Here is a 24,515-nt window from a genome sequence, read left to right on the forward strand (position 1 = left end):
AGTCATTACGTAGACGTTGGAATTCCATTTGCACAGTAGAATGTGTAAGTTCACAGATAATTTTTATATTTTGCCCCATGGATCGAGTTTGGGCTGTGAAAAAGATTGAATTTAAGAATTTTGGCTTTGTACAGTTAACATATTTTAGTCCTTTACTCATTCCTCTAACATTTTTGATAAAGCTTTGGCATAAATAATAGCTGCCCTAGCAGTTTGAAAACCATTTTTGTCTAAAATAGAGGGAAGGTTGAATTGTCCAACTTGAATTAAATGGGGAGAAGCTGGATTTTAGGAGTGCTGTTAGCTACTCAGTAATTAATAGAACTTCAGGAATTCTACTTTAACATGAAAGTTGCTTAATGGCTAATTAATACAATCAGAATATTATGTTAATTAGCATCCTCTTATAAATGAAGTGGGTTAAAGGAGTCTTTCTTCCTGTTCACCAAGTTAAATAAATTATTTACTGTGGTTTGAAATTAAAAAGTGTGTGGCATAATAATGTCAGATTGAGAGAGATCTCTGAGAACCAGCAAGTGCTAATTAATAAATAAAATAAAATAATATAATTGTTATTTTATTTATATTTATATTTATATTTTATTATTTTTTTAAATAAAAATAATGCTAGAATGTTTTATTTCATTGGTAATTTAATATATACTATATGTTGCTTAAACAATCAGCATTCCTTTGGACCACTGGACTATGAGAGTCTTCAGCACGAACTTGCATTAAAAGAGACTGTGTGGAAAAAAGTGTCACCTGAATCAAATGAGGACATCTCCACAACCGTAGTGTATAGAATGGAAGGTCTGGGAGAAAAAAACTAGTGCACTGGGCTCTAGTTTCAGAGAGTTTGAGTTCAAACACACTCCAGTTTGTCTAGATTACACTCTGGTTTGTCTAGATTTTAGATTTATTATTTTGACTTCAGTGGGTTGTAAATATCCTTGAGACATCACAAATTGCTATACCAATAATTTTATACTAATTGCTTTAATATATTTTTTTCACAAAGCAATTTGAAAGAAATCTGAATGTGTGCTATTTAAACTTGTGTCATACTTAAGGAATGAATTGTAAAATGGGAATTTTAAGGGGTGCTGTAAAAGTAAGAAATCTTGCAATGCAATTAACATGTAAACAGCATATTTGTTAACCAAGAACATGAGAACCAAAGATATAGGAAAAGTTAAGTCCTGGATTATAAGTAGATATTTCTTGTTATTGTTAATTTATTCTAAAAATTACTTTTTGTCCTTTTCATGTACAGTGTAAAAACTTGATCCCATTTATTCCAATTAAGTTCAGTTAATTTCAGTGTAACTGGATGTAAGTGAAGTTAACTGTTCATGTAATGTTTTGCGACACTGATAAAAAATTCATAATTTTTATATAAAGCATATTGGTAAACTTATTTAAGGTTGTGTAAAAATATCAGTATGTTACTATATAAGGTAAGAAAGTCGTGTTGAATTAGACAAAATTCTAATTCTAGGGCTCTGCTTTTTCAATGGCCTCTGTTTTTCACCAGCAATTGATATCATAAGTCATTCTACTTCTGATATAGAAGGTGGTGTATAGCCATTACGACTAGAATTCAGCTGACAGCCACATTCCTCATGAATGTTTCTAATTCAATTTAAAAACCATAACAAGTTTATGACCATCCCTATATCTTAAGAAATAAATACCATGAGACAAATGCTCTGTGAATGACTTCCTTGGGTGATTGGTGATCTTGGTTTCTGATATTATAATAAGAAAGAAATAAAGCTTTTATTTCACTGATTTTTATATCCCCTTTATTTTTACACCACTTTTACTTTTCTAAGCTAAAAAACTGTTCTTAATATAATATTTTATACATATTAAACCATTTCTTTGTAGGAGATTGATCTCATAATAAATCTAGTAGTCATAAACTCAGTAGACTAGAAAAGAGGTTTTTTTTTCACTCGCTAGCATTTTTCTGCCAATGCAAGGATTTTTTTTCTTTTTTTGCATCAACTGAATATTGATACAGTTGGTCATGACAGAGTTGACCAGCTGGCTTGTAACTTGATCCTAATGTGGACTAAGAGAGAATGAATGAGTCAAACTCATATAGCCTTATGTTTTCATGCCTAAAACAGGATTAGCTCTCATAGTCATCTGGTTTCCAGCCTAATGCCTTAACCATTAGATCAAACTGGATATCATTTGGTTAGAAAACAAATAACGCTCAATATAGATAATGTTGTGTTGTATTGACTAACAGCCTTGATATGAGTAAATATTCAATATACTCAAACAATAAATAGTACCTTTTCTCATGTCAGGTTCTTTCTGTATTTTCTGACAAGACTTTATTCAACAATATTTTCTTCTGCAAATAAAAACTTGTACTCAAACTCAGTATTATTATTGACTTTAAAAAAATCAACATACCTATGGTATTTTTCTTATTTAGACTACTACCGTATTTTTCGGAGTATAACATGCACCGGAATATAAGACACATCTTAGTGTTTGGGGAGGAAAACAGGGAAACAAATCTGCTTACCAGACATTCATCTGGCCAGCGTCCTTAGTCTGGTCAGCTTCAGCACATTATTTTATCCCCTGGTTAAGGGCTTAATTTTTTTTTTAATTTTGAGAGAGTAACAAGTAACAAGCAACAAGCTTGCAAGCCAGTAAGAGTTGGGAACATCATTAGCACTGGAAAGAAACAGTCTGAGTTGGTAGAGCAATAGAAAAACCCCTGCAGAGACTTAGGGCTTGGAAAAGATTCTTCTTTGCAGAGAGTAACAATGAAAGAGTTTGCAAGCTAGTAAGAGCTGGGAACATTGTCGGCACCTGCTTAGGGCTGGAAAGAAACATTTGGAGCACATAGAGAATTGGGGGGGGGGAATCAAAGATAGGCTTTGGAAAACATTCTTCTTTGCAGAGAGCAACAATGAAAGAGTTTGCAAGCTGGTAAGAGCTGGGAACATCCTTAGCACCTGGTTAGGGCTGGAGACAAACTTACTCTGATCAAGTTAGAGCAATGAAAAAAACCCTGCAAAGATTTAGGGCTTAGAAAACATTCTTCACAGAGAGAAACAATGAAAGAGCCTGCAAGTAAGAGCTGGGAAGATAGTTAGCAGCTAATTAGGGCTGGGGGGAAATGCTACATTCAGAGTAAAAGACTAATTATCAGCCTCTTTTAGAGAGGAAAAAGGTGCGTGTTATACACCAAAAAATACGGCAAATATCTAAATATCTCAGAAAAATTTTAGGAAGGTAAATAATATTAGCATTTTCTAAGCCAGGAGTATGGAATCTGTGAACCTTTTAGGTGTTGCTGAATTATAACTTCAACATCCCTTACAATGAGTAATGCTGGCTTTGTTTGGGGGAATTGTAAAGCAGTAACTTGGAGGCAGCAAAATTTCTCTGTTCATAGCATGAGAGATTTGGAAGGGATGAGGATACCATAGTCTGTTCTTTGCAGTGTGCAGTTCCAAGATCCTTGAGTGAGAGCTGTCTGACTAAGAGCTCATAACCTTCATAGGCAAACTGCTCTATGATTGCACAAATTTTATTTTCAAGAATTTTTCCCTTACATTTAAATATCAGTTGGAAGTGCAACTTCTACCTAATCCTGATTTTTGTGGCAGTGGACCATCTTCCCTAAAGCAATCTAGAGTACAGTGTTCCCTCGCTTTTCGCGGGGGATCCGTTCCGAGACCGCCCGCGAAAGTTGAATTTCCGCGAAGTAGAGATGCGGAAGTAAATACACTATTTTTGGCTATGAAAAGTATCACAAGCCTTCCCTTAACACTTTAAACCCCTAAATTGCAATTTTCCATTCCCTTAGCAACCATTCAGATTATTACTCACCATGTTTATTTATTAAAGTTTATTTAAAAAAATATTTATTAAAGGCAGACAAAAATTTGGCGATGACATATGACGTCATCGGGTGGGGAAAACCGTGGTATAGGGAAAAAACCCGCAAAGTATTTTTTAATTAATATTTTTGAAAAACTGTGGTATAGACTTTCCGCGAAGTTCGAACCCGCGGAAATCAAGGGAACACTGTACTCTTTTCTTGAGTCTGCCCTAATAGGAATGCCCTCCATTCCTTGGATTGTTACTTTTGTTGTTTGAACCTCTCAGTATCCTGGAAATATGATGCCCAGATTTGTGCACAGGAATCAGATTGGTTTCGTACCATTGCAGAGTAGAGGAGAATAAGGATGTCATGTGCCTTGGGTACAATGTTTCTTCTAACATACCCAGCCTTACTTTGGCTTTCATAACAATTGTCTCACACTGTTGTCTCATATTCATCCTGTTTTCAGTTACCATGCCTAAGCCCTTTTTGATGGGGTTCTTCCAAGCCTTGAATCCCCCATTGTGTATATGTACCCTGCATTTTTATTCCCCAAATATAATAACCTACATTTTTCACTATTGAAGGGTATTTTGTTCATTTCAGCCCAGTCCTCCAGCCTGTCCAGATTTTGCAATCTCCTTCTCTCATCCTGCGTGGTGGCCATTTTATGTCATCTGGAAATTTGATCTACATGAGGAAAGTTTGGTCAATACCAGCACTAGAATGTGCTCTTGAAGCACTGAGGAATATAGGAAACAAAACCACAGTGCTAAATTACATTTAAAGAAGTTGTGATTTATCAATCTCTACAACTTGTGCTCTTAGAAAAATATCCATATTATAATGACTGCAATGTCCAGATTATCATGTTATTGGATTGCAAGTGATCCAGACAGATTGATAAAGGTAAAATTGATCTGATTGATTGATTTTGAATGGTGTCTTCATTCATATAGTGTATTTTTTTTCAGAAGACTGCTTTTAAACAGAATCAAACTTATACTGACATATTGCTGCCCCCATACATTTTTAACTTGCTTTTGTATTTTGTTTATGGTAAAATAATTTATGAGTTCTTGATTTAAAAGGCATGGAAATTGGAGTGCTGAGGTATTTTTAACATCAGACTATCAAAATGTTATTTATGGTCCAAGGCCAAAATCAGGAAAAAAAATTAACAATACAATATAATAAGAGGGAATTTTAAACAGTGAAAAAACAGCCAAGAATGAATAAAACATGGAATCTTTTTTTGAAATGAAAAAAAAACTGTCTGAGTTTAAAGTTAAAGTGCTCCATTTTAAACTTGAAATACTTCCTAAACTAATTAAAATTGGGGTGTTTAAAATTTAGAGGATTTCAGATTTGAAACATTTTACATCTTTCAGTTTAGAATTTTCTAAATTATATCCACCAGAGAAATTAACTACATTCCAGGAGAAATCAACATCAAGGGCAAGGCCTCAAAAATTGACAGAATATTATTGTGTTTAATCTGTAATTAGAAGTTTACTGCATTTGTGTTCGAAGCAAAATCAATTCATATTCAAGCATTTGTTGTATTCACCACTCTGCCCTTTCACATACTTAATGTTTCATTAAAAAATACAATGTGTTGTATCAACTTTGATCATCGTTCTATGATTTTTTTCCTCGGTTTAAATGATTTGTTATGTGTTCCATTTTTCATTTAAATTGTATGTTATTTATGTACTTTGAGCCCATACATATTGTATTATAATAAATTTTTATTTTAAGCATATTATTTTGCATTTTTGTTCTTTTTCATATGCAGTCTAAGCCATAATTTGATTCTGAGAATGAAAAGCAGTTTTGTAATTATTTTGAATAAAAATAGGTAAAGATGAAGGCCCACTTACTGTTTGAATACATTATAGGATTGGGGTGTTTTATATAAATTGAACTGATTTTTGTTTTTATTTTGGCAGTTCCTGCTGCCTTTCTTATCTTGCCACTTTCCATCAGCTTTGGAGGGTGACTTGAAACACATTTGTTTGGGCCCATAGCACAGCATGCTGTTGCTAGGTGCAAAACTCCCCATCTCCAATATTCGATTCAATTTTTGTTGTTGTTCCCTGGGCATGGGCAGAACGTTTCAAGCATAGCTTGTCCAGGCAGAGAAAAAAATATCCTTAGAGAGGATTAGAGAAGCATATATTTACAAAGACACACACACACACTCAAAGTGCTATTGCTAATATGTTGTAAGCCGCCCTGAGTCTAAGGAGAAGGGCGGCATAAAAATCAAATAAATAAATAAATAAATAAATAAATAAATAAATACTATCACAATGCTCAAATAAAAATGCCTTCAGGCAGGTATCTATTGAACATTTTATATCTGGACCTATGCATTGATCTTAATTCATACATTTCTGAGACTAAATGCATAAGCTTTAGACCATCTTTGTAAGGTGTGATTTGTCGAAGGCATGAGTAGGTAAGAGCTAAATCTCTCACGGATGTTTCTTTTGTTTTTAACCAAGCAGTTTCCAACAGCTGATTTTCTCTTTTTGACAGTGAGTTTCTCTTTGGAAATCTTATTTTTTTATTATTTTATTATTATTTTAAATATTTTGTCTGCCTATTTTTTATAGATCAAGTATGATTCCTTTGATTCATAATCTTAGAACAAAATAAAGAGAATTATCAATGCATACATACCTATGAAACTACTCTAGTAAGTTAGTGAAATTGCAGTTAAATTTGAATATGACATTTTCTGAATTAAATATTCTGCTTTTTACGGCTTCTTCATAGCTCTGTCTATTAATTGTGGTTTACTTTCACTTTGGAAAATGTAAGGTCTAGAAAAAGGACATGGAATGATGGTGGATAAAAAGAAGTCAATATAAGCACCTTGTAGCAACTGCAGCTTATCTTTTTCATGTCTTGATTCATACATGTCATTGAAATTACAATCCTCTGCCCTCTTATCCAGGAACTTTTATGAAGTTTATAACTAAGAAGGCAATTATCAATTATGATGCAAAGTGTTTTGTGGTATTACTTTATTTCAAGAAATACTTGAATTTATCCTATATTAGTTTAATTATTTGTTACTTTGGTTTCTTGAATTAGTTGTTTGTTACAATGAGGATGTATTTATGAAATGTTATAAGCACAGAGAAAGATCCACTATGGTGTAATGGTTAAGGCTTCAGACTAGAAATTGAGAGAGAGTAAATTCTAGTCCTGCATTAGGTACAAAGCCAATTGAGAGATTTCATGCCAGTTATTTTTTCAGCCCTAGGCAGGAGTGTGTTCCTACTGATGCGATCCAGTGCGGTCACTCTAGTAGTGGCCGATCGATCACACAATTTTGATGTGATAACTCCAGTGCTGTCTCTATCGGTCCATGGGCGCAGCCATATATTTTTAAATACTTTTTGGTGATTTTTCGGCTCTCTGAGCATGCGCAGAAGTAAAATCGTGCAAGGGGTTGCGAGCATGCGAAATGTCATGATATGCACCGATAGGAAAAGATAAAAGGAACCCACCCCTGGCCCTAGGAGACAGTGGCAAATCACTTCTGAAAAAATATTTTGCCAAGAATACTACAGCAACTTATCCAGATAGTCTCCCAAAATTGTGCCTAACGTAGGACTCGACACGAGTGTACAGAAAAGGGGAAACAAAACCTTAGTACTCTCTTTGCCCCAAGAAAAATTATTTATGATAAATGAATATTTCTTAAACTTTTGGACTGAGGTCATTGTTGCTTTAATTATTTACGCTGTGCCAAGTTCAACAAGATTCATTGGGTACTGATTGTATGCCAAGGGACTGGAGTAAAGAAGCAGGGTATAATAAACTAGAGCAGTAGCACTAATTTGCAGTATAGAATTCCATAGTTAGAAATATATATTGCTGCCATATGCTTCCATCCTTGTATAAATAGCAAGAATAGCTTCTGCTTGGAAAATGTTCTGTGTGTATCAGCAGTGGGTGCTTCCAGTTCAGCCCGGTTCTGCGAACTGATAGCGTTGGTGGCCGGAGACTCTGCCCACCCGCCTGGGATGCTTCTGCGCATGCATGTGCAGAAGCATCAAGCGGGAATGCACATACAAAGTGATAGCAATGGATTTTAGAACCCAGTAGTGGTTTGTATATCTTTTTTGCACTGCATGATAAAACATCCCTTCTTATATTTACATTTCCAGTATAAATTCAAACTACCTTTCTTTTTTCCAGTAACATTTATCAACAATGCTTCATTTATAAAATTTTCTTTAACCCACATTTTTCCTATTGTTCCTTTTCAAAATGTTTAGCCCATGGTTGTCCTACCTTTTGGCTTGCCTCGGCCACATTGAATGAATAGAAAGTGTCTTGGGTTGTTTATAAAATATGTAATCTAGTTAATGCAGGAGTCCCCAAATTTGGCAACTTTAAGACTTGTGGACTACAACTCCCTGAATTCTCCAGCCAGTGGCAGACCACAAGTTTTAAAGTTACTAAGTTTGAAGAACTCTGAGTTAATGTATATAAATAACAGAGGTTTTTAATTTTTGTATATCTTTTATTTTCTTACGGTCCTGCATTACTAATCATCCAGGTCCACATGCAGGGCATGGGTTGGGCATACCTGGTTTAGCCCATTTTACCATGCATTCTTTATTTTCCTGTTTCATGTGTGTGCTGGCCAGCTGATTTTTGGCGCTCTGAGAGTGTATTTTTGGCTTCCAGAGAGCCTCTGGAGAGGATGGGGAGGGCATTTTTGGAGCCTGGGGAGGGTGAAACACGAGCCTAATGGGCCCACCTGAAGTTAGGAAACAGGCCATTTCTTGCCTCCAGAGGGCCTCCAGGGGGCAGTGGAAGCTGCTTTTGCCCTCCCCAGGCATTGGATTACGGTATGGGCACTCGTGCATGCGTCACAGCATGCGCACATGCTCTTTTGGCACCTGAGGAAAAAAGGGTTGCCATCATCGCTATATGTAAAGTAATAGATTTGCTTAATAATGTATATTTAATAATCAGCAACTACATCACTTCCCATTAATATGGAAAAAAAAGATTGTCCTATTTGGTACCACAAAATAATTACATATTTTCCTTCAACGAAAGCGATATTTGTTCTTATGCTGCAGACCCGTATAAAAACATAGTGCTTTTACTATTGTTCATTTACATATGTTATTTTCAAGCTATTCTGTCATATTTACATGAAGTCATTCTTCAGAGCGTTCTTTAGGCATAGAAGAATTTATTTATTTATATTTCTATGCCACTCAACTTTCTAGGGATTCAGGAGACTCACAACAAAAACGAACATGAATTCGTATAAAAACATTTCAATTTAAAATAATTGCAGCCATCCATACATTCTTGAGGCAACCTTGCTAGTCATCCCCCCAAGATCAATGGCCTCAAGCCTGTCAGAAAATCCGGGTCTTTACAGTTTTTTGAAGGCCAGTAAGTTGGGGGTAGGAGATACCTGATTCCAGAGAGTTGGGACATCACAAAGAAGGCTCTCCCCTGAGCTGCCAGCTGACATGTTTAGCTGACAGTGGAACTGATCAACAGTTGAGTGCTCTGGAGAGACCCCACTGACCCATTCAAGAGATAGGCTCTTCCTGAAGATGTTCACAGAGGAAGTACACATGTGTGCAGAAGAAAAATCTTTGAACAATTATGCATTCATAATACTATCTGCAACACAATAACAGTAATTTGAATGAAGTTATTTGAACTATGGCATAAGCTATAGTTAATTGTGCATATTCACAGATAAAACACTCATGATCATTTATTAAGTTTATTAAAACACTGGCAACTGGTATCCCTGCAATATATAGTAAAATGAAATAAAAAGTAAAAATCACACTTATTAAAACTAATGGGAACAAATGAAGACTTTATTTTCGAAAAGTCTGTTCATGCCTTTTTAAAAGGCAAGTTAAACAATATGCTCAAAAAACCAAGATGGTGGCCACCATACTGCAATTGAAGTTCCACCCATTTTTAAAAACCACACTGTAGCTGTTCTTGACATTTTTAGCACCCTCAACTTGATAAAGCATATGTTACAAAAATTCATAGCTAAAAAAGGAGTCTCACCTCTAAGTTGAGAGATGAACTAATACAGGGAAACCTCCAGAGGCAATCTCAAATAGCAAACAGTGTGACCGGAGTGGGGAGAGGTGGGAGGGGAGGGAATGGGGACTCTAACTGATAGACAAGATACATACATATAATCTTAGTATTTGTTCACATATGTTAAGTTAGTGATGGTTAACCTTTGTTTGATCATGTGCTGAAAGCGCTCGCACATGTGACAACACATTTGCGCGCCTACATCCATAATGCAATGTGCATCTCAGGCTCCAAGTAATGCACCCATTACAAATCGAACTCCAAGCCTTGCTTTTCCTCAAAGAACAAATTTATTTAGATACATCATCTTGGCATTATTGCTCAAAAGCCAGTACTAAATTTCCTGGGCTTTTTCACCACAATTTAATTTTCAGTTTTTCAAGTTTCCAAAACAACTGCCACATTGTCCAATCAGGATGGGACCTGGTTGCTCAGCAACATATTTCCTTCTCTTCCTCCTCTGGTCAGCCAGATTTTGGAATATGGTTGACACATCAGTTGGGAATTCTATTTTGACTGAAGGCTCCATCTCCTGTTTAGCTCCAAATTGTGTCAAGCTGAATGCATGTCAGAATGCCTAAGGATACAAAGAATCCTACACCCCAATCAAATTCAGCCATTACAGAATGTGTGTCCCACCCCACATGTGTTGTGTCAGCCCGTGCAGCTGGTAGTAGATTCCTCCCAAGAAGAGGTTGATTTGGTGATGCACCAGCGGTCTGCGCAGCTGGCACTTGAGTTGGACAGTGAGGAAGCTGGCGAGGACTCGGTGCCAGAGTGAGGTTCAGCCAGGACCTTCGGAACCTCCAGCACCTCATATCAGTGATGAGGAAGAAGAGGCTCCTCCTTAATATACTGGTACGCAGAGCTGCCAAAAGGCAGGAATGGTTCCCCAGGAGGAGGTTTCCTTGGGAGTAAGGCTTGGGGCTGATTGGCCACTCCCCTAGCCTACTTAAGGGATGATGATAACAGCAAAAAGTCTGCAGGAATCAACATTCATTCATTCATGTACCCCTGTGTTCTCAAAACATCTGCTCAGCTTATCTTTTTTGGCTTTCTTCTTGCGGACTGCTTCTAGGCATTTTGCCAACCCTTGTAAGCTTATTGAGATATGCAGGACTAATTGATTGGACTGAATTTATGGACTTATGTCGCCCACATGCATCCCACCCTTGCACATGTGTGGCAGAGACCCAAGAACCAGCTGACTGGCAGGAGGCATACATGCATGCGGGGTGAAGCTGAGTTGGGGCAACGGCTCATGTACCCACGGAGAGGGTTCTGCGTGCCACCTGCGGCACACCTCCCATTGATTCGCCATCATGGCCCTGGGTGAAGTGCACAAAAGATTTTGGTGCCTATGCGACAGAAAGCATCTTGTATTTCTTTGCCTCGCATCTAATAATACCACACTAGTGAAATTAAAGGGGGATGATAAATATAAACTGATTTCCAGATTTTATTGTTATTCATTTCCAGATTTAGAGGCCACCTAAGGTCTTGAAGACTCTGGGTGGGTTGCAAATAAAAAGGATATTCAAAATTACAATTAAAAAAAAATAGTCCACTGGTCTGTTCAACAGATATAATAAACAATGAAAAAGACCCATCACACTCAGTAACTACCCTAAGACAAGGCCTGGGAGAACAACCAGGTTTTTAACCATTTCCTAAACATCACAAGGATGGGGATTATCAAATGCAAATTTACTGTGTATTTCTGGCAGATTTGCAGAAACTAATTGTTGTAAACAAAAAAAACACACACAAAGAGATGCTTAGACCTCTAATCTGTTAGGAAGGTGATTTTACCTATATTGACTTCAAGAAGATAAGTGTTGATAAAAAATATAGATAAAAAATGACGTCCTTTGAGAAAGAGATATTTCAGTTTATCTCTTTGTGACCATCTGTCAAATGTGAAACAGATAACTTTAAGTGAATAATGGGATTAAGGAAAGGACATTACACAGAGCTATTTCAGGAATCTGAAAAGGAAAGCTCATTCTTATTCTCACGCACTTGTTCTGATGGTCCTTCATATTAGATTACTTACTTAACGGTGTGGGGGTTATACTATGATAATCTACTGGTTAAATTGAATTGACTTTAGCATCTTTGAACCTGTAACAAATTTGTATTTAGCAAAAGAGAGAAGGCATTAACAGGTATCCCTTGCTTAACAACCACATTTGTGACAAGTAACTCCATTGCTAAGCAAGGTGCTCATTGAGCAAGATATCACATGAGTATGATTTGCCATTTTCTTGCCAGCCTTTTCATTGACTGGCTGTGAAGAACACAAATGGTAGTCATGTGCTCACAGAAAACTCTCAGACTTGTAAATTTCCACTGGTTGCAAAGCACCCAAATCTCAATAACGTAACTGCAGGAGCTGCAATGACAATAAGTGTAAAGACCAGTCATAAAATCAGTTTTTCAGCATCATTATAAATTTTAACAATTGTTAAGTGACAATTACCTGCATTTACCTTGGGTAATGAACTAAAGATTTTAAATTGCATCCAAAATCCCTGTCCTAGAGACCAGTGGTGGGTTGCTCCAGTTCTCCCATTACCAGTGGCGCAAATTTCCCCCACTCACAAAACTGGCAGCAATGGCCACCTGGCCACGTCCCTGAACTGGTTCTCCAATCATTGCTCCGTGTAATCGGCTTGCAAAGAACCCTCTACGCATGCGCAGAGGGTCATTTGTGTGATGTTACAGGAGCGCGCGTGCGAAGCGCTCACAAGTGCAAAATGTGCACTTCTAACACTATGTGAACTAGTAGGGAAGGTAAGTAGAACCCACCCCTACTAGAGAAGTATCACAGTTGTCACATCCTTTGTAAGCTAACAACTTGACTAAAACACGTACATACATAAAGAACAATAATTTCCAAGGAAGGAGGAGGTGTTATGGAAAGAAGCATTGAAGTGGCCTGGGCCCAAGCTTTATATTGATTTTAAAGGTAATCTGTGGTTTATTTCATCACAAATAGTTTGATAGGCAGCACAGCACTTTTAAGATTATTTGTAATGGAGTGTTTGAGTTCTTCAAGTGACCATTTTATAGCAATTGGTTTTAAGAAAAGAAATATATCTCTCTGGAACTGTGGTGTCCATTATTGACTGAGATAAGTAGGTATTCAGGGAGGCATATGACAAAGAAATGGATTGGATTCTCATCTCCATATTAACAACACCCTGTCTAATCCCGTGATATTCTTGCAGAAACATAAGTACGGTTTGAGACAAAATGAAGCTCTGAGGGACAACATCTTAGTGCCTGCTTAAAGCAAACTCCACTCTGAAAGTTAGAAACCGAACCATTCAAAGCCATACCTCTTATTTTGAAACCTGTCAGGTAACCTGGAAGGATAGCATGGTCAGTGACATTGAAAGCTGTTGAGAAAATCAGAGTTACTACCTCTGTAGATACTGAGACAGCCCAGCAGGTCAGCCAAGGATACTTCAGTCCTGACAGGTAAAGTCGTTTTGAAATGGATCAAGATAATCTGCCTTTTCCAACACTGTCCATAGCTCACAGGACTAACCCTCTTGTCACTTTACATCAGTAGTGGGTTCTAAAACCGGATGCTACCAGTTCATGAGCGCGCTTGTGTGCATGCACAGAAGTGTCCCGGGCAGATGGGCATGGCCCCCCGTTGCTGCCGCGATCAGTTCGCAGAACCAGGCCAAAATGGGAGCAACCCACCACTGCTTTACCTAGCCATGAATGTTTAGATGTTTAGACATTGATTTATCATTTCCTGGCTCAGAAATAGCCAAGGTGCCTACTATGGAAGAGATCTAACAATTCCCTCAAGTATGCCTTCTCTTAGGAAGTGTTTATGATACCCAATACATCTGTAATAATTCACTAGTAAGAAGATACAAATCAGATTAGAGCCCTACAGGACAGGTAATCCAAAGTATAGCTCTGCCCTTACCTCACCAAATCTGAATCCAGTGCAACTATTCAAGAGTTGCGAGATTAGCCCTTGAATTAACCATTCATTGGTAGCATCCAAACTGATTTGTCAATCAGTGAGATCACAATTTATACCAACTCACAGACATAAGGCTCTGGAAGCAAAATACAAAGAAAAATACTTTGTGCTGCACATTATAATGTGAGATCCCCCAAAATGGTCAATTTTGGGAATACAAAAGGTAATGGCACTATCCGAGGGGTCAATTATTGTTGTCATTGTTATTGGTTATTAGTTAAACTAGTATTTATTAATACTATAATACTTTTATATAAATGTTTGGGAGTCAATGAACAATCTGAAACTTCAGGAGTGGAATTGATAAGGTGAAAAAAATGGGAACCCTGCTCTAATAGCATATACCTTCAAAAATCTTTGTATTGCATCTCAACTAAATGCATGGTAATGCTTTCTCAACCTGCAACCTTTTTGTAAGGTTAGAGAGGGTGCTTGGAAACAATAGTGTAGCAAATCCTTTAAAAAAAATCCTCTACTTTCATTTATCAACCAGGGCATCTTTACTATACAGGTGAAACTTGAAAAATTAGAATATGGTGCAAAAGTTCATTTATTTCAGTAATGCAACTTAATAGATGAAACATAATATATCAGAGTGACTCATTACATGTAAAGCAAGATAGTTCAAACCACGATTTGTCATAATTGTGTTGATTATTACAGCTCATGAAAACCCCAAATCCATCATCTCAAAAAATTAGAATATTACATGCAATCAATAAAACAAGGATCGTACATAGAATAAAATTGGATCTATGAAAAGTATAAGCATTCATTTGTACTCAGTACTTGGTTTGGGCCCCCTTTGCAGCAATTACTGCCTCAATGTGGAGTGGCATGGAAGCTATCAGCCTGTGGCACTGCTGAGGTGTTATGGAAGACCAGGATGCTTCAATAGCAGCCTTCAACTCTTCTGCATGTCTCATATCTCTCATCTTTCTCTTTGCAATGTCCCATAGCTTCTCTATGGGGTTCATGTGTGTTTTCTGGCCAATTGAGGACATCGTGGTCATTGAACCAAATTTTGGTGCTTTTGGCAGTGTGGGCAGGTGCCAAGTCCTGCTGGAAGTCAGCCTCCCCATAAAGCTCGTCTGCGGAAGGAAGCATGAAGTGCTCCCAAATCTCCTGGTAGACAGCTGCGTTAACCCTGGACTTAATGAAGCGCAGTGGACCAACCCCAGCAGATGGCATGGCTCCCCAAATCAACACAGACTGTGGAAACTTCACACTGGACTTCAAACATCTTGCAGTGTGTGCCTCTCCATTCTTTCTCCATACTCTTAAGTTCTTGGTTTCCAAATGAGATACAAAAGTTGCTGTCATCAGAAAAGAGAACTTTGGATCACAGAGCAACAGAGCAGGTCTGTTTTTCTTTAGGCCAAGTAAAACGCTTCTGACCTTTATTGTTCAGGAGCAGCTTGACAAAAGGAATATGACATTTGAAGCCCATGCCCAGGATCTGTCTGTGTGTGGTGGCCTAGGTCCCCTCCTGGTGAAAGTCCCCAACATTTTTGAACGGCCTTTTCCTGACAATCCTCTCCAGGCTGCGGTCATCTCTGCGGCTTGTGCACCTTCTTCTTCCACACTTTCCCCCTCCACATAACTTTCTATTAATGTACTTTGATACAGCACTTTGAGAACACGTTTGCAATTACGTTTTGAGGCTTTCGCACCTTATGGAGGGTGTCAATGATGGTTTTCTGCACAACTGTCAGGTCAGAGTGTTTCCCATGATTGTGATTCCTACTGAACCAGGGTGAGATACCATTTAAAGGCTCAGGAACCCTTTGCAGGTGTTACGGCTTAATTAACAGATTAAAGTGGGACACTTTGAACCTGGAATATTGCACCTTTTCACAATATTTTAATTTTCTGAGATTGTGGGTTTGGGGTTTTCATGAGTTGTATGCCATAATCATCACAATTATGACAAACCATGGTTTGAACTATCTTGCTTTGCATGTAGTGAGTCTCTCATATAATTACGTTTCACCTTTTAAGTTGTGTTACTGAAATCAATGAACTTTTGCACGATATTCTAATTTTTTCAGTTTCATCTGTAGCTGTGCTGCCTGCACTTCTACCTGGTAATTCACTGGAAAATATTTAATATTTGTCTAAACCTCCACAATAGTGTGACTGGTATTTCTAATACATTTAGAAGACAGATGACATAAATATTGTACTCTTTTTTAACACGCTATTTAAATCTGCAGTTATTATTGGCGATACAACAATGTTTACAGTACTTTTTGCTTTTTATGTTCATTTAGGCTATTTATATTCATTTCTAATTGCTATTTCTATGGCTATCTAAACATATTCAATTCTATGGGCTAAAAAGAATTAATACAAGCAACATGGATAGCTAAAGCAATGCAAGGTCAGAAGATGTGAAGATTTCTGGTCCATAGAATCACCAAGAGTCAAACATGATTGAATGGATAACATCATCATCATGGATAATTGAGACAAGAATAAAGATGGTGATATTGGGAGATAAAACCACAAGAATACACAAGAACCCATTCACATTGAGTAGTGGACTCCCTTGTGTCCAGGGAATGTTTTCTCAGAAGACAAACACAGCAACTATGGCAGCTTGTATAATATGCACTTTGGCTGGGTATTTTAGATTGTAAAAAACAATTTCTTACTCAGAAAGTCTAAAAGTGAAACTATATTAATGTAATGTATTGAAGAATATGTGAAGCTAAAGGCATTCCCTGCAGTCCAATTATTTAATAGTTGCTATCTACCATTTGCAAGGCAACATGATGCAAGGTCTAGCCATAGAGATCTTAGACTTCCACTAGTCAAAGCTCTAGATCGTGGCTGTCCAAATAACAGCCCATGGTCTGCCAAGAAGCTTTGGGTGGCTTATTAGTGCTCTTTAAAAAATAAGTCCACTGCTGCCATCAGCACTATCAAGAAGGGTATAGAAACATAGAAACATAGAAGTCTGACGGCAGAAAAAGACCTCATGGTCCATCTAGTCTGCCCTTATACTATTTTCTGTATTTTATCTTAGGATGGATATATGTTTATCCCAGGCATGTTTAAATTCAGTTACTGTGGATTTATCTACCACGTCTGCTGGAAGTTTGTTCCAAGGATCTACTACTCTTTCAGAAAAATAATATTTTCTCACGTTGCTTTTGATCTTTCCCCCAACTAACTTCAGATTGTGTCCCCTTGTTCTTGTGTTCACTTTCCTATTAAAAACACTTCCCTCCTGAACCTTATTTAACCCTTTAACATATTTAAATATTTCGATCATGTCCCCCCTTTTCCTTCTGTCTTCCAGACTATACAGATTGAGTTCATTAAGTCTTTCCTGATACGTTTTATGCTTAAGACCTTCCACCATTCTTGTAGCCCGTCTTTGGACCCGTTCAATTTTGTCAATATCTTTTTGTAGGTGAGGTCTCCAGAACTGAACACAGTATTCCAAATGTGGTCTCACCAGCATTCTATATAGCGGGATCATAATCTCCCTCTTCCTGCTTGTTATACCTCTAGCTATGCAGCCAAGCATCCTACTTGCTTTCCCTACTGCCTGACTGCACTGTTCACCCATTTTGAGACTGTCAGAAATCACTACCCCTAAATCCTTTTCCTTTGAAATATTTGCTAATTCCTCCAGTTCCTCCTCACCACAGCACTCCCAGCTCATGCTGCTATACCACCACTACAGATGATCAGTTCTCCATTCTTTGTGACCCATATTATTTTTAATTTGTCATTGTGTCCCTCTTTTTTCCTTACATGTTTTATTCACCTGTTGTGCAGGTCCGTTATAGACGGACAAAGTAGAGAGCAAGTGGAGTGAAATATAAGAGCTTTTTGCGCAAGACAAATTCATTAGGAAAGCTTAAGAAAATGATATTCAGGGATGAACTTAGTTTCTGCACCAATCTGCTTCAGCTTCTTTTGATTTTGAAAGAGTGTGTCCATTCCTTCTGAAATTGAATTTGGTAAAATTGATAAGATGTCCATCAATAAAAGGGGGAGGGGGAAAATCTTCTAGACTGGCGGACATTGACACCTGATTGAGAGACTATGATCCCTTGTTGGATATTAAAATCATTTTTAATATTTTTTCCACAGTTCCCATGTGAATATGACTGTAGTTATTCTTGGGTGCAAACATTTTGTATCAATAGTGGCAACGGTTATTGATACCCTTGAAATTCAATCTGACATTTTTTCCCCTTGATTATTCTGAATACAGTGTTCCCTCGATTTTCACGGGTTCGAACTTCGCGAAAAGTCTATACCACGGTTTTTCAAAATATTAATTAAAAAATACTTTGCGGGTTTTTTCCCTATACCACGGTTTTTCCCACCCGATGACATCATATGTCATCGCCAAACTTTCGTCTGCCTTTAATAAATATTTTTTTTAATAAACTTTAATAAATAAACATGGTGAGTAATAATCTGAATGGTTGCTAAGGGAATGGGAAATTGCAATTTAGGGGTTTAAAGTGTTAAGGGAAGGCTTGTGATACTGTTCATAGCCAAAAATAGTGTATTTACTTCCGCATCTCTACTTCACGGAAATTCGACTTTCGCGGGCGGTCTCGGAACACATCCCCCGCGAAAAGCGAGGGAACACTGTATATGTAGTGAGTATCATTAACAATAACAGAACAGCACTGTATCACTATTAATAATCCATATTTTACGTAGCTGCTTAAACTTCAAAGACCCTCTGAAAAAGCCAGACTTAGGGGACAAGCGGTTTCAAAGAAGAGCGGCCACCAGAAATGTCACCTGTCACCTCTTTGCCTTCTTCCATTGTATATATGGACAAGACAGGAACTTCTCTAGTCACTTGGATCAAAGTTTTAAGAGTAACCTGTGCAGAAGTCTCAAGTACTCTATGCTATTAATTCCTCTGATATGATTCCTGAAGTCTGCAATAGTAACAGCTTTCATTTTAACTGATGAGGCAGACCCACAGGAGGATGGAGGTTCTTTACAGGAATAAATAGGGACCCGTCCCTCTAAAACATACCATCATCATCCTTTCGTCATCAGTAATTCATCAGTTCTCAAGAGAAGTTTGGAACGAGCAAGAGAAATGTCACTACTGGTATCTTTTGGCCTTAATAATTAGAAGGACATTCAAGAGATTTAGAAATCAAAAGTGTTGCAATCTCACCTTCCTGTCAGATATTCTTGGCTCCCAGAAATTCTGCTCTACTTTTCATTAATCTCATTGGACTGAAGGCCAGAAATAGCTCTATAATCTACTGCGACTGATTTTATTGCATCTCTTCAACTGGCTTTCTCTTTTCAAAACTTTCTTAAAACCACAGGGAGCTAAATAACTTTTTCTCATTCTGCACAGATAAATGTGAGACAAACGTAATTTCCAACCATGGTAATTATTAAAAAAAAAACCTAGACATTTCCAGTAAATTCTGAATGTCTTGTTTCCAAAATATTTCTTCCTGAATAGTGCAGCCAACAATGAGAAATAAAAGTCGTTCCACCCCACCCTAGGCACATAGCATTTTAAAGTGATATCTGTCACATTTGTATGGAAGCTGAGCGGTGAATCAACTCACAGCTCTTATTGACAGTCTGAATAGATGTCCCCAGGCCAGCAGAATGTCAGAATCCCACCAGACCACTTGAAAGGGCTTGGGAGCCTTTCCTGATTTAGCATTCATTCAGCTTCCCCAACTAAATAGTCCAGAAATGAAGAGATAGTGTGCGCAAATCCCTGCTTTAGACAGCCCATTCAAACAATGGAGGGAAAAAATAGACCCCAAAAGCCTTTGGAATGAAGTCATTGGTTTTCAATGAACAGGCAGCAAAGGTTTTCCTGTTTTGTTCTTCCAATCTTTGCAGCATTGCAAACAAATCCACGCATGAAGAAGCTGAATGTTAGGCTAGCAAGTTTTTGTTTAGCCATTCTGATTTCAAGCATGGATGAAATTTAATCCACTGGAAGATAAATTCTTTCCCTCTTGTTTTTAAAGAGGGAAATACCATCCCAAAGTAGGTATTAATATCCTGGAATTCTTGGGGATTGCCTTTATTCACTATGGGATGGAGAGACCTAATTACAAATGTGGAATATTCATAGCCGGCCCTTTGGTTCAACTCCACAGGAAACACATTCATCTCAGAAAGGATTCTGTTCTTTGCATATCTGAGTTAATCCCACTTTGAGCTGGATTATGGAAGGCATCTCCTGTTAATAATAGGTGCAAAGTCCTTCAGAGGGCATCAGCTGTTGAAGCATTTTCTACTTTTGGTTGCTTGCTCCCTGCAAAGTTCATCAGATCACTTGATAGCTTCTGAATTGGGGGCTGTGGGCTTTGTATGCCACTGAAATCAAGGATGGTTTTGTGAAAGTGATTCCTTTAAAAAAAGGTACCGTTTTAGTTAGAGCCAGTCCCTGTTTTCCTAGTTCAGTGAGGGTGAACCTTTTTTCCCCTCGGGTGCCGAAAGAGTGTGTGGGCGTGTTATCGCACATGCGCGAATGCCCACACCCATAATTCAATGCCGAGGGGGTACAAAAACAGCTTCCCCTGCTCTCCGGAGGTCCTCTGGAGGCTGGAAATGGCCTGTTTCCCAACTTCTGGTGGGCCCAGTAAGCTCCTGTTTCTCCCTCCCCAGGCTCCAAGGGCTTCCCTGGAGCCAGAGGAGAATAAAAACACCCTCCCCATCTCACAGAGGCTCTCTGGAAGCCAAAAATGCCCTCCCAGAGCCTCTGTGCAAGCCAAAAATCAGCTGGCCAGCACACACATTCACGTTGGAGCTGAGTTTGCGTGCCAGCAGATATGGCTCTGTGTGCCACCTGTGGCACCCGTGCCATAAGTTCGCCATCACTGCCCTAGTTCTACCTGGGTTTGTAGTCCAAAGAGAAAGTTAAGGGTATGCAACATACAGCAGAAGGGGTAAGCAAAGTCAGGCTACAGCAAATTCTCTTGTCCTGCTTAGCTTTAGTTTCCAAAAGAGACTTTTTATACTTTTTTAAAAAAAGGAAATTGGAATCTGTAAAACAAAATAGTCATTTCACACTGTGTTGATTTACAAGAATTCTTCTGGAACCCAAGGACATGGCTCATAAGCATCTGTGAAGGGATCAACAAAGAAAGCAGCTGAAGCCCCACAATTGAAACACTGCCTCTTTTTTTTACATATATTGTGCATGCGACAAATGTTAAACAGAACTTTGACTGCATGGCCAGGGCCATCATCTTCATTGTTTGCTCCTCCCTGCAAAAGCCTCCTCCCACTTGTGTGGCTTAGGAGCTACAGAGGAGCTACTTTGCCTTCTGATAAGTGGTGGTGTGATTCACTACGCTTACATCCCAGTTGTTTTGTGAAGAGGTAAAGCCGTTCACAGCAGCCATTTTGGAATCGCAACCACCAGATCCTTTCAGAATTTCCAAAAGTGCCCCAGCCCAAAACAACAGTATGTGTTTGCTCAATGAATTCAATTAATTGGGACAAATTATAAATTTTTAGAGAATGAACGTTCAAGAACAATACACTTTCTTATTTATATTAAATATTTGGCATGGACGAGGATTCCTTTATATTAAGAAATTTCTAGTGAACACTATGCCAGTCTGTGAGACAAGTATAAATTCCTCTAATCAGACATTTATTTGTTCTGCTTCCCTTCATTTGACAGAGTGATGAAATGGAAAATCTAGTTTCTGTGTTTAATCTGAAATCTAAAGGACTGGAACATTTTCTAAGAGCCAAAAGAGGAGTTGGCAAGGAAGCAAAGCAAAGGTTAAATGGCTGAGATGGCAGACATTAAATTGTTAGAAAAGTAATTCAGGTTTAAGCAAGACAAATCCATTCTAGGAATTTATTTTTTATCAAAGTAGAGCTTCAGATTGGAGCAAAGAAAGGGATAATTCAGTTTTGAACTGATCAGGGAAGTTTGTGTTCTTCAGGCTAGCTGACAACATTAGAAATTACAGTCATACCTTGATATTCGACTGCTTTAAAACTCATGAGATTTGCTACTGGACTCATTTTGATGTGACCATTTTGTCCCAGAACTTGTCATTTTTTTGATACTTGACACACAAAGTAAAACTTGTCGGTGTGGACTGTCTCATGACTTGCTACCCTTTTCAGCTGGAACAAAATATCATGTGGTTTGTTTGGTACTTGTAGTTTTTAGTACTCATCATGACTCCTGGAACTAATTGACAGTGAGTACCAAGGTACCACTGTATTCATTTGAAAATTTCTGAACAGCTTCTTGGAAAAAAGTAACAGGAAGAACTAGTGCTTTCTTGGATCAATGTAGTCTGTCTTATGTATTTAATTCTGTCTTATTAAAAATATTTATATAGCCACTTATATTATAACCTCCATCACTATAACTTTCATTAATTTTTTTTTAAAAAATGCAGTAGCTATATCATAATGATATTAAGAAAAGATATATTGAAAAAGCTTGCTGACTGATTGGCTTTGTATATCTTGCTTCAATAACTCTCTTAGTTTCTTGTTTAACATGTTATTTTTCATGTTTTTAAACTCCTTTTTCTGTTATTCCCTTGCAAATTTAAGTAGCCTGTTTTGTTTTAAATAGTCAATTATTTTGGTTGTTCTGCTGATGTACATATTCTAATTTTGAGAGGTAAATGCATTTCTGAATACCATTTCAGTTGAACTAATTAATTTTGGAACAAATTTAATCCAGATTTTTCAAGTAATAATATTCAAAACCTGCCCCCTTTTATAGCTTACATTTTTATAGCACTTTTGTATTGTGGGCTGGTTTGAATTTCTTCATTATGGGTTTGTTCAACATTATTTTATAAACATCCTAGATGAGATGATTTCTATAAGATTCGTGTTTCATAGAAACTTCAACTTTTTATAGCTTCTGTTCTCTGAGCAATGTAAGTAAAGAAGCTACTGGATTGCTATTCCAGAAGGTTAGAAAAGGTTGAAATACTGGGCCAAGATTATTTTAATTAACTCGCTTTCTGGGAAACACTAAACAATTGTGAATGTATTGTTATCTCATATGCCTCTACTAATTTCTCATTGACTTTGGGTATCTAAGGAAAATAGTCAAGGACTCTTTTATCGCCCATGCAAATAAATAAGTCACATTTTGAATCATGTTTACAAATACATCTGACACCAGTAGTGACTAATTTCCCACATCCTTGGATCTCATTCGTGGTTACAAATTCTTTAGTATATCAGGTATGAGACAAAGAACTGAGCTGTTTAGGAGCTAAAAATTGTTTATGATAGGAACTGAATGCAGACCATAACAACTGGCAATTTGACAGCAGTGGATGTAGCCTTTTGTTGAAATATTAGAAAAAAGACTGGCTCCAAAACCAACTAATCAGAAGGAAGTTAGGGATAGAATTCCTTCCAGGCTCCACATTGTGGGGTAGATATAGACAAATAAATGTCCCAAATGTGCTTTTTCAAGAGGCGACTGAACTTTCTGATTTTTCTTTGAAGACGTTTGGCTTCTAATCAAAAATGTTTCTTCAGATGAATAAACTTGAATGAGAAGTGAAATGTCTTCAAAGAAAAAACAGTTGCCTGTTGAAAAAGCAACTTTAGGGCAACCATGACCTGAATGGACGAGAATCTCCATAGACATTTAAGCATATTAATAGTATTATATGCTTATATTAATAATATATATTGCTTATCTGCATGATCATGATTTTCATGGAAACTATTGGAGTTTCTTTGACAACCACAGTAGACTCTTAAATATATAATAATGAAGGTGGGCTCAATCACAGAAAAATTGACCTTTTTCATTCTCAAACTCCTCTACTCAGTCTACATGGCTTCATGTCTCTTTGTATACGGAGAAGGGAACTATAGAATAGAATAGAATTCTTTAATGGCCAAGTGTGATTGGACACAAGGAATTTGTCATTGGTGCATATGCTCTCAATATAAGGGCATATGCATAAAAAGACGATACATTCATCAACAATCGTAAGGTACAACACTTAATGATTGTCATAGGATACATAAAATATACTTTTTTCAAGAATCATGCGGTAGTACAACCCTTAATGATTGTCATAGGCTACAAATAAGCAATCAGAAAACAATCAATATTAATATAAATCGTAAGGATGCAAGCAACATGTTACAGTCATACAGTCATAAGTGGGGAGAGATGGGTGATAGGAATGATGAGAAGACCAATAGTAATGTAGCCTTAGTGAATAGTTTGACAATGTTGAGGGAATTATTTGTTTAGCAGAGTGATGGTGTTCAAGAAGAAACTTCTTGTGTCTAGTTGTTGTGTGCGGTGCTCTATAGTGTTGTTTTGAGGGTAGGAGTTGAAACAATTTATGTCCAGGATGTGAAGGATCAGTATATATTTTCATGGCCCTCTTTTAGACTTGTGCAGTATACAGGTCCTCAATGGAAGGCAGGTTGGCAGTAATTGTTTTTTCTGCAGTTCTGATTATCCTCTGAAGTCTGTGTCTGTTGGGTTGCAGAATCGAATCAGACAGTTATAGAGGTGCAGAT

At 37.5% G+C, this 24,515-nt stretch overlaps 1 protein-coding gene across 3 annotated transcripts in view; it reads left to right on the plus strand.

Moving 5' to 3' along the window:
• Positions 1–24,515, plus strand: part of GLS (glutaminase) — an 89,581-nt gene that overhangs the window by 52,679 nt on the left and 12,387 nt on the right. The window contains exon 15 of one of the 3 annotated variants that reach the window (XM_070731955.1): positions 687–1,794. The exons of 1 other annotated variant lie outside the window; for it this stretch is intronic. In XM_070731955.1, the coding sequence (XP_070588056.1) occupies positions 687–833 (147 nt within the window). In that variant the 3' untranslated portion in view covers positions 834–1,794. Of the gene's footprint in view, positions 1–686; positions 1,795–4,468; positions 5,628–24,515 lie in introns of those variants that run through there. One more of the 3 variants, XM_070731957.1, reaches the window with a different exon arrangement.

This window comes from Erythrolamprus reginae, chromosome 1 (assembly GCF_031021105.1).
Source record: "Erythrolamprus reginae isolate rEryReg1 chromosome 1, rEryReg1.hap1, whole genome shotgun sequence".
Lineage (NCBI taxonomy): Eukaryota > Metazoa > Chordata > Lepidosauria > Squamata > Dipsadidae > Erythrolamprus > Erythrolamprus reginae.